Source organism: Dipodomys ordii, unplaced genomic scaffold, assembly GCF_000151885.1.
Source record: "Dipodomys ordii isolate 6190 unplaced genomic scaffold, Dord_2.0 Scaffold19, whole genome shotgun sequence".
Classification (NCBI taxonomy): domain Eukaryota; kingdom Metazoa; phylum Chordata; class Mammalia; order Rodentia; family Heteromyidae; genus Dipodomys; species Dipodomys ordii.
The window spans coordinates 2,203,559-2,215,146 of record NW_012267235.1 but is presented as its reverse complement, the minus strand read 5'-3'; the positions used below and the strand labels follow the sequence as shown (position 1 = coordinate 2,215,146).

General features: G+C 40.2%; 1 protein-coding gene across 1 annotated transcript in view; it reads left to right on the top strand.

Annotated features, from left to right (window-relative positions):
- The window catches only part of Appbp2 (amyloid beta precursor protein (cytoplasmic tail) binding protein 2), a 58,761-nt gene extending 49,198 nt beyond the window's left edge, over positions 1 to 9,563 (top strand). Inside the window, exons 11-13 of the mRNA XM_013013393.1 lie at positions 523 to 713; positions 2,310 to 2,475; positions 7,226 to 9,563. Coding sequence (XP_012868847.1) covers positions 523 to 713; positions 2,310 to 2,475; positions 7,226 to 7,479 — 611 coding nt within the window. The 3' untranslated portion in view covers positions 7,480 to 9,563. The remainder of the gene's footprint in view (positions 1 to 522; positions 714 to 2,309; positions 2,476 to 7,225) is intronic.
- The last annotated feature ends 2,025 nt before the right edge of the window (positions 9,564 to 11,588 follow it).

Genomic DNA, 11,588 nt, shown 5'->3' with positions numbered 1-11,588 from the left:
GCTCTACCACTTGAGCCACAGCGCCACTTCCGGCTTTTTTCCTTTTGTTTATGTGGTGCTGAGGAATTGAACCCAGGGCCTCAGGCATGCAAAGCAAGCACTCTACCACTGAGCCACATTCCCAGCCCAAAATTATTGTGTGTGAATGTGCACAGAACTGGCCTTGCACTCTTTTTTTTTTTTTTGCCGGTCATGGGGCCTGAACTCTGGGTCTGGGCGGTGTCCCTCAGTTCTTCAGCTCAAGGCTAGAGCTCTACCACTGGAGCCACAGCACCACTTCCGTTTTTTTCTGTTTATTTGGTGCTGAGGAATCGGACCCAGGGCCTCATGCTTGCAAGACATGAACTCTCCCGCTGAGCTACCTTCCCAGCCCCTAAAATGAAATTCTTTTGTTCTTGACCAGTTCTAAGCCATAATTACATATATTCAGTAAATATTTACATTATTTAATTTTTTATTGGATGTTCTGATGGTTTGAAAAGTGGTTTTGAAGTTCATTATTGTATTGCTTTCTTTACTCAGCACTTATATTAGAGGAGATTGCTATCGACTGTCATAATAAGGAAACTGAACAGAGGCTGCTTCAAGAAGCTCATGATTTGCACCTGTCTTCACTCCAACTAGCTAAAAAAGCTTTTGGAGAATTTAATGTACAGACTGCAAAACACTATGGTAATCTTGGAAGACTTTATCAATCAATGAGAAAATTTAAGGTAGAAACATGTTTTATACCTATACTAAATAATTTTCAGTACCCTTAAATATATAGCATATTCATTATAATTCTATTTTATTCTATAAAGGTAATATTAATAGCAATATTAGAATTGTATAATAATAGATTTTAATTATAGCAGTATAAATACTGTCTTAATTCTATTTTATTTATTCTATTTAATTCTATTTTAGAAGTCTGAGTTGGGGCTGGGAAGGTGGCTCAGTGGTAGAGTGCTTGCCTCACATGCATGAGGCCCTGGCTTTGATTCCTCAGCACCACATAAACAGAAAAAGCTGGAAGTGGCACTGTGGCTCAAGTGGTAAAGATCTAGCCTTAAGTTGAAGAGCTGAGGGACAGTGCCAAGGCCCAGAGTTCAAGCCCATGACAGACAGAAAAAAATAGAAGTCTGAGTTATTTGTCCATTTTGAGGTCTAGTAAAGAAAGATGAGGCAATCCAATATGTTTATTTAGCCAGATAACCAATTGTATAATCTCTCAGCCTGGGTTTAGTTTGTTGCAATAAAAATGATCAAACCAGGCTGGGAAGGTGGCTCAGTGGTAGAGTGCTTGCCTTGCATGCATGAGGCCCTGCGTTTGATTTCCTCAGCACCACATAAGCAGAAAAAGCCAGAAGCGGCACTGGCTCAAGTGGTAAAAGCACTAGCCTTGAGCTGAAGAGCTGAGGGACAGCGCCCAGGCCCAGAGTTCAGGCTCCACGACCAACCAAAAAAAAGGGATAGCATACCCAGTCCTAGCACCTGCATGTGCACATATGCACATACATGTATGTTTATATAAATTCACTCCTATACTAGAGTAGTTAGTTTTCATTTAAAAGTGTTTTAAAATTCTTCTAACAGTTTTTAATTACTTGAATAAGATTCTCTGATCACTGTTAATATAGGGCACTAGTACTACTACTACTACTACTACTGTTACAGCCATCAGCTTATGTGCACAATTTCTTTTTTTTGGGGGGGGGCGGGGGGACCCGGCCTGAACACTGTCCCTCAGCTCTTCAGATCAAGCTAGCGCTCTACCACTTGAGCCAAGTGCCACTTCCGGCTTTTTTTCTTTTTGCTTATGTGGTGCTGAGGAATCAAACCCAGGGCCTTATGCTTGCAAGGCAAGCGCTTTACCACTGAGCCACCTTCCCAGCCCCTATATGCACAATTTCTAAAAGCAGAAATGTTTTCCACAACTTTTGGAATAATGAAATAGGCTCTTTGTTATAGTTATGTAGGTACTAAAGCTTGAACCTTAGGGTCTGGTATGTTCCCTTAGCTTTTTTACTCAAAGCTGATACTCTACCATTTGAGCCATACTTCCATTTCTGGCTTTTTGGTAGTTAGTTAGAGATAAGAATCTTAGACTTTTCTGTTGCTTCTGTGGCTTTGACAGAGATACTCAGATCTCTGTCTCCTAAATAGCCAAGATTATAGGCATGAGTCGCTGACATCTGGTGAAATACACTCTTTCATTCTTATTACCTATTGCATCTATAAGCTGTCTTTAACATTTAAAACAGTACTATTTATTGGGTAAAAATTGTTGAGCTCAGAAAAATAATTCTTAATGATTGCTTTTTTAGGAAGCTGAAGAAATGCACATCAAAGCAATTCAGATTAAAGAGCAACTTCTTGGTCAAGAAGATTATGAAGTAGCCCTTTCAGTGGGACACCTGGCTTCTTTATATAATTATGACATGAATCAGTATGAAAATGCTGAGAAACTTTACTTGCGATCTATAGCAATTGGTACGTTACTTTTAAATTTTCTTTAGTCTGTTGCCTAAAGATCAGCATGTCAACATGTCTTATATGTTTGATAAGGGAAATGCTATTACTGGCACATAGAGGTTCAAACTTCAAAGGTATCTGGAAGCTACCAAAAAAACCCATCTGAAATACTTCAATAAATGTGCTTTTTTGATGTTGAACTCAATCAGAGGAGATATGATTCTAAAATGTCGGTTGTAGGGCTGGGAATGTGGCTTAGTGGTAGAGTGCCTACCATGCATGAAGCCCTGGGTTCAATTCCTCACTACCACATAAATGAAAAAGCCAAAGTGGCACTGTGGCTCAAGTGATAGAGTGCTAGCCTTGAGCAAAAAAAGCTCAGGAGCAGTGCCCAGGCCCTGAGTTCAATCCCCAGGACTGGTAAAAAAAAATAAAGGCGCTGGGAAGGTAGCTCAGTGGTATAGCGCTTGCCTTGCATGCATAAAGCCCTGGGTTTAATTCCTCAGCACCACATAAGCAGAAAAAAAAAAAAAAAATCCAGAAGTGGGGCTGAGGCTCAAGTGGTAGAGGGCTGAACTACAGCTGAAGAGCTGGGGTACAGTGCCCAAGCCCAGAGTTCAGGCCCCACAACTGACAAAAAAAAATAAAATGTCAGTTGTAGGTAAATTTTTAATCATTTTGCAGTAACTACTGCATTTCCTCCCTCTTCCTTCTTATGTCTTTAACATAGATTAAGTTTACCTCAGGCTTTTTTTTTTTTTTGCCAGTCATGGGGCTGAACTCTGGGCCTGGGCACTGTCCCTCAGCTTTTCAGCTCAAGGCTAGCACCCTACCACTTGAGCCACAGCACCACTTCTGGCTTTTTTTTCTCTGCTTATGTGGTGCTGTGAAATCCAACCCAGGGCCTCATGCATGTAAGTCAAGCACTCTACCACTTAGCCATCTTCCCAGCCCCTCTCAGGCTTTGTTGATATTAGTTTGGAGTATTGGTTTGGCTTGGTTTGGGATGTTTTTGTTTTGTTTTGCCAGTCCCTGGGGTTGAACTCAGGGCCTGAGTACCATCTCTAAGCCTCTTTGTGCCCAAGTCTAGCACTCTACCACTTGAGCTACAGTGCCATTCTGGCTTTTTGGGGTAGTTTATTGGAGATAAAAGTCTGATGGAGACTTTTCCGCCTGGGCAGGCTTCGAACCTCAGTTCTCAGGCCTTAGCCTCCTGATTACCAGCATTGGTGCCCAGCTTTTTTTTTTTTTTTTTTTAAGCATATACTAGGTTTTTTTGGGGGTGGGAGGGTTGTTTTTGTTTTTTTGGACATGGGGCTTGAACTCTGGGCCTGAACGCTGTCCCTTAGCTCTTCAGCTCAAGGCTAGCACTCTACCTCTTGAGCCACTGTGCCACTTCTGGTTTTTTCTGAGTGGTTTATTGGAAATAAGAGTCTCATGGACTTTCCTGCCCAAGGCTGGCTTTGAATCACAATTCCCAGATCTCAGCCTCCTGAGTAGGTAGGATTACAGGCATGAGCCACCAGTGAGGCTGATATGCTAGGGTTTGAACTCAAGCTGTTTACATAGGCTCTCTATTATGTGAGCCACATCATTAGCCTGTTTGTGCTGTAGTTATTTTTTTAATAGATCTCACATTTTTGGTCAAGGCCAACCTCTGTTCACAGTCCTCCTCCTGCTTATGCCTCTAGTTGAACTGGAATTACCAGCTTACATGCCATACTCAGCTTTTTTTTTTTTTTTTTTGTTGGGCGTGGGGCCTGAACTCTGGGCCTGGGCGCTGTCCCTCAGCTCTTCAGCTCAAGGCGAGCGCTCTACCACTTGAGCTACAGCGCCACTTCCGTTTTTCTGGTGGTTTATTGGAGATAGGAGTCTCACAGTCTCTCTTGCCCGGGCTGGCTTTGAACCGCGATCCTCAGATCTCAGCCTCCTGAGTAGCTAGGATTACAGGTGTGAGCCACCAGCGCCCGGCCCATACTCAGCTTTTTTTAAATCTATTTGCTGGTAATGGATCTTGAAGTCGCTCACCATTTTTGCTCATGGCTGATGCTCTTACCACTTGAGCCTTCACTTCCTGCTTTTTATGAATTAAAAATAAAATCTGAGGAATCGAACTCAGGGTCTCAGGCATGCAAGGCAAGTGCTCTACCACTGAGCCACCTTCCCAGCCCCCATGAGACTCTTATCTCCAATAAACTACTAGAAATCCAGAAGTGGCACTGTGGCTCAAGTGTTAGAGCACTTCCTTGAGCTGAAGAACCCAGGGACAGCGCCCAAGCCCAAAGTTCAAGCCCCACGACCGACCAAAAATAAATAAAATCTGCCAGATTTGTCTGACTGGCAGGCTTCAAAATTCAATCCTCTGATCTCTGCCTCCTGAGAATTATAGGTCAGAGCCTGCCTCTTAACTGCTTCTAGTGAACAATAATTCTAAAATATAACTGACTTGACAGCACTGTCACTTTTAATTTCAAGTGCCATATATATTAGTGTGTCTTCCATTTTAGTATTAACAAAATAAGATTCTGTTTGCCTGTTAGCAGGCATGCTGGCAGATGCCTGTGATCTTAGCATTGTTTGGAAGGCTGAGGCATATCAAGTGTAAGGCTTGCTTGAGCTACATATGAGTTCAGGTCAGTCTGGGTTATAATACCCTATGCCAAAAGTAATTAAATGCCTGTTAAGTCTCTTGCGCATTTTCATATTGAATTTTTACTTACTTTTTGACTTGAGATATGATGACCCCCTCATTCTAGGAGACCCTTTAAAGTATAGAATTTCTTAAATTCTTAAATTTAATTTCTTAAATTTCTTAAATTCATCTTTTGTGGTTAGCACTTTTTATTTTATTCAGTTTTTTTTTTTTAAATCACAGTTTTTGAACACTTTACCATTCACTTTTGCATCTACAGTCTAAAACCTGGCATTTGATTTTGGTGTGAGGTAGGAATCAGATTCCATTTTTTTCCTATATGCATATTCAGTTAATTTGGACCATTTCTTCAAAAGACTATCCTTTCCCTCAGTCTTAAGTCATGTGTCCATATATACATACATGAGTGTCTCTCGCTTAGCCATAGTATATTAACTTACATGTTCATTCCTAAAATGCATATTCTTAAGAATTACTAGCCCAGCAGGGTGCTGGTGGCTCACGCCTATAATCCTAGCTACTCAGGAGGCTGAGATCTGAGGATTGTGGTTCAAAGCCAGCCCAGGCAGGAAAGTCTGTGAAACTCTTATCTCCAATAATCCACCAGGAAACCGGAAGTGGCACTGTAGCTCAAGTGGTAGAGCGCTTGCCTTGAGCTGAAGAGCTGAGGAACAGCGCTCAGGCCCAGAGTTCTAGCCCATACCTTTGTGGAAAGCAAGTTTATTTAGTTTGCTCTTTATGTAGGTTTTTTTTTGTTGTTGTTGTTTTTTGTTTTTGTTTTGGGTCCGGTCCTGGGGCCTGAACTCTGGGCCTGAGCACTGTCCCTCAGCTCTTCAGCTCAAGGCTAGCGCTCTACCACTCGAGCCACAACGCCACTTCCAACTTTTTTCTTTTTGCTTATGTGATGCTGAGGAATCGAACCCAGGGCCTCATGCCTGCAAGGCAAGCGCTCTACCACTGAGCCACCTTCCCAGCCCTTTATGCAGGTTTTTTGTGTGTGTAAATATGTCAGCCCTGGAAGCTGAACTCAGGGCCCCACATTCTCACTCAGCTTCCCTGTTCATGTTTGGTGCTCTTACACTTGAGCCACACTTCCAGTTTGGCTTTTTGCTAATTCATTTGATATACCCTTCTTAATTTGAGTTATATACCCTTCTTAAGTGTAGATGATAGTCGTTTGAAAAATAATTAAGCTTATTTATGTTTATATTATATACCCCATCTTTACTTGGTTATTTAAGTATTTCAATGTTCTTAAAATCTCAGCTGTATAGAAAGGTATGCTCCTGCATGTGTAGTTTGCCCTGCTTTCTTCTGCCTAATTCCCACCTACCTGATACTAATTTCTTTCTTTCATTTCCCTCCCTCCCTCCTTCCCTTTCTCCTTCCTTCCTTCCCTCCTTCCTTCCTTCCTTTTTCTCCCTCCCTCCCTTCCTGCTCTCTCCCTCCCTCTCCCTCCCTCTCTCCCTCTCCCTCTCTCCCTTCCTCCCTCCCTTTCTCCCTCTCCCTTCCCCCCTCCCCCCCTCCCTCCCTCCCTTCTTCCCTTCCTTCCTTCCGTGTTGATCATGGGGCTTGAACTCATAGCATAGACATTGTCTTGGAGCAATATTTTAATCAAGGCTAGCACTCTACCACTTTGAGCTACATTGCCACTTACTCCATAGTGAAGCCAACTTTTCTTTTCTTTTTTTTGGGGGGGTCTTTTCTTTTCCTTTTTTTTTTTTGGGTCCGGTTATGGGGCCTGAACTCTGGGCCTGGGCGCTGTCCCTCAGCTCTTCAGCTCAAGGCTAGCGCTCTACCACTTGAGCCACAGCGCCACTTCCGGCTTTTTTCTTTTTGCTTATATGGTGCTGAGAAATTGAACCCAGGACCTCAGGCATGCAAGGCAAGCGCTCTACCACTGAGCCACCTTCCCAGCCCCTGAAGCCAACTTTTCTGTTGGAACTTACTCAAGAGAGTAGGTTAAGAGCAACTAATACAAGAATTGATTATAATCTTTTCAGCAAGATAAAGCTAGACTTTTTAGTTAAATTTTAATTAAAGAATTAACCTTGTGTAGAAAACACATTTGTTTCCGGAAGTATTTGAACTGACTTTCTTTTTTGTTACTTTCAGGGAAGAAACTTTTTGGTGAAGGCTATAGTGGACTAGAATATGATTACCGAGGCCTCATTAAACTTTACAACTCCATTGGAAATTATGAGAAAGTGTTTGAATATCACAATGTTCTGTCTAACTGGAACCGGTTGCGAGATCGGCAGTATTCAGTGACCGATGCTCTTGAGGACGTCAACACCAGCCCCCAGTCCACTGAAGAAGTGGTGCAGTCCTTCCTGATTTCTCAGAATGTTGAGGGACCAAGCTGCTGAGGGAGGACCTCAGTTAACCATTTATCTTTTCCCAGATTCCAGGGAATTCATACTGTGAAATCAAAACCAAGTCGTTTTGGGGGGCTGGAATTTGCATTGAAACACTGGTCCAGTCCATTGAAGACCCTATTTTGGGTAATCCCTATCTTGCAGAGTGTCCGTAGAATAAGTATATATTCAGTTATATTCAGCATGTAACGCATGTATAAGTAGTCTGGCCCACATTTTCAACCTAGTAGAACAAACAGGAATTTTTTTTTTCTTTTTAAAAAAGAATTCATTTTGCAGAAAGCCCGAAAGAAAAAAAAAAAAAAAGAACCCCTAAATAAAACTATTTAAGAGTTTAAAAAGAGTTGCATTCTTATTATGTAAGGATGATTTTAACAACTTTTTAACATATAATTCTTCCATGTGGAGGTATTCAATACTGTATTGTAAAGAAATTTTATGAAGAAACATCTTTATATGCAGTATAGAAAAGTAAACACAAGTACTAATAAAAGAGGGACATCCTGATTTAGGTTTGGCCACCTTACCAAAAAAAAGATATAACCACTTCAAAGCTATATTATAAGGGAAGGACTGTCAGATTCATCTGAACTGGACCAGTGTTGATCTGTAAGTAAAGGATATTAGTAGACCAGCAATTTTAATTCTTTTTTTGTTTTTGGTACAACAATGCAAGATACTTTAAAAGCATTTGCTGACCGGACCAGAAGGATCTAAAATTGGACCAGCCTAATGGAGAAGGTGGTTATTTGGACCAGAGGCTTTCGATTGTTTGAGCCCCTGCATATACTTTTATCAGTAGAATGATTTCACTTATATAATGAACGGTGATAATGCAAAACTTATATTCATATACTAGATGCCAAACTAGGAAAATTTGGCAATTTCACTGGCATATCTTTAGTCCAGGTACACAGACGGCCATGCCATAAACAAGTCTATAAATATCTGCTGCGGCCACCCCACCCTCATTTTAATTATCACTCTAATAATCAGCGCTGTTAATAAGTATATTGACTTAAAAGGTATGAAACAGCTCATGTCCAGATGGGAATTTTGGATTACTATATGGGTTGTGGGGAATAAGGAAAATGAATGCATAAAAGTAAGTTGTCTAAGAAAAATCTTCATTTTAATGGTACATAATAGTACAACTGAGTCATTTTGATTGAAGTCCAGAATTCATATAGAAAGAGCCCTTTATGATAAGTCTATTTCACTAATTTTGTTTAATGAGTTATTTTTTTTAAGTCAGTTGGGTTGTTTAATGTTGAGGTAATGTTCAAATTTAAGAAGTTGTGATATGTAACAAACCAAGAAATAAAAAGTTCTTTTGCTTTTACCTCAATTCTTACTATAGTGGCCCATCTGGTGCCTCTAGTTAAGAATCTGGGTTTCTCCCCTATTTTCAGGGGTTCGTGACTTGGCTGTAAGAGATGTTGCTCCTAGCTAACGCGTGGGAGTAGTCTCTGGGTGAGTGGGTGTGTGCTGAATTTTGTTTTCTTTTAATATGCATGTTGAGTGGGGGGGGGATGTAAACTCTCACACAGAGTATAGAAAAAAATGAATTGGAGGTTTTTAAATTCTTGTTAAACACTGGTTTGCACTTCCCAACTTTAACCTTGTTTGAAACTGCCCTTTGAAGTGTTAGGAGGCAGTGGATTTAGGTCCTTCGGAGATTTGTCAAGGGTGTGCCTAACAATGAGACACGCCCACACCCTGGGTTGATAACAGGCTTTGGAAACCTGGACTTACTCTAATTGGACTGCTTTCCTTTTAAGTTTTGCTAAGAAAAATAATTGGCATACTTGCAGTTTATGAAACTGATCTCTCTCCCAGTTAATCACAGTCAGCTGCCATGAGGCACCCTTTATTAATTACCAAATAGTCTTTGTGACCAAGGACTAACATTTTAAGTTCCTTAGATCTATCCTCATGGGCCTATATATGTGATTCCTCCAAAGATACTTTCAGGTTAGGCTTTGTGTACTCATTGGTTATTTAGAGCCCTGTGGTATGTTTGTGGTATAGGAATGTCATGGTAAATTGTTTTTTAATAAATAATTTGAAATGTATGTTTCCACCTGAATTTTTTTTTAATCTGATTTTTGTTTTGTGCACATACAGCATTTTATAGGATAAAACCAAGCAAGTTACTTAAGGCCTCTTCCTCCCTACTCAGTTTAAACCCCACTCACACTCAGTGATAAATGATCACAGGTTCATAATGTCAAATGGCAACCAGTTCCTTTTTTTCCCCCCCAAATATCACTATTGTCAGTTTTCTGTTTATCACCACTGCTTTACTAGAGTTTTCCATAAGTCGATAAAAGTTGATATAATGCCTGTACTCTGACTTAAGAAAACATTGCTGTTAATTATAAGAATTAAGAAGTTATTTCTGATTCTAGTAAAAAAAAAATCCCTAATAATTTTAAGTGTAGGATTTATTCCTTTAGTAAAAATATTTTGAGTACAAGATAAATATAACCATAACTTATGACATTAAAAAAAAACTCAAAGAAAAGAAGTAAAATGTACCTCATAATAACCAATAGTTTGCACAAACTTCTTACATGTGGTAGAGTCTGTATAAGGATGCCCACGAACTTAAAGGTTGTTTTTTGGAGGCTCGATGAAGTTATGTTAAATAATGGCCATTCGTTTCATCCTTTCATGACTTATAAAGTTTGGTGCTACTCAAGTTGGCATCAAGGAGCTCTTGGATGGTGCCAGCCAGCTGGTCAGTCACTCTGCATTCAGTTCAGTAGAGCCAATGGAATTTTTTTTTAAGCCACAAAGTCGCCTTTGTCCAAAGGATTAGAGCCCTTTTTACAATTTCTCTTTGTTTAGTTAAAACTGAAACTCCCAGCCAGGTGCTGGTAGCTCATTCCTGTAATCCTAGCCACTCAGGAAGCTGAGCCCCAAAAACCAGAAGTAGAGCTGTGGCCCAAGTGATAGAGCACCAGTCTTGAGCAAAAAAGGTAAAGGATAGTGCCATGGCTCTGAGTTCAAGCACCAAAAACAAAACAAAACAACAAAAACCCTCCTTGTTTCTCTGTAGTAACTTCTGCCCAGGTATTTTTGCATTATGAAATAAAGAATTTAATGGTCTTTGTTTCTAGCCCATAGAGTACAGTTTCATAGAATATGAAAATAGAAGAAACCTTTCATGATAGTACATGCTTATGGTCCCAGCTACTAAGATAACAGGATCTCTTGAGCCTACAATTTCAAGGTCGGCCTATGTACTGTTGCAAGATCCTATCTTTTAAAAATAGGCCCTTATGGGCTCCAGGCACCAGTGATTCAATGCCTCTAATCCTAGCTACTCAGGAGGTTGAGTTCAAAGCCAGCCTGGACAGGAAAGTCCCTAAAACTCTTATCTCCAATAAACCACCAGAAAACCAGAAGTGACACTGTGGCTCAAGTAGTAGAGCGCTAGCCTTGAGCTGAATAGCTGAGGGACAGCGCCCAGGCCCAGAGTTCAAGCCCCATGACTGACCAACAACAACAAAAGCAGCTACAATTTTAGAAATCTAAAGAGTATTATGTGGCAGGTTTTTTCTTTTTACCACAAATGGAAAGCTGAATAATAAACACATTCCTAAAATATGAAACTTTTGGCCAAAACTTTGTAAATTTTAAGGATGATTTGCTAAATGGCAGTTAATATTAACTGCCATTTTTTATGTTTTCCCCAGGATATATAGCCTTGTTGCTTCTAAATTTATATAGCTGGATAGTAAAGTTACTACTGGAAAGATTCAATAAGTGCTTCTTTTAGTTGTATTTTTGCTTTAAAAGTTAATGCCTATTTCACCTCTTGGGTTTGGAAGACCTCAAGTTACCAGAAAAAGAATTCCCTAAAATAGGATATTTGGATTACTTTCCAGCTTGAACACTAGTAGTTTTTTGTCCATGAATCTCAGGAATGTTTTGGATAGAAAACTGGTTTTACCCTGTTGATCTGAAGGAGTGTGCTTTAGGAATACTAAATAATACTATTCTTAATTGCAGCCCTAGGTATTTATAGCATGAGTGGCCTTAGTGAGTTCATTGAAGTGCACATGTTTTTCAAAAGTAAAATTTAAGATTAA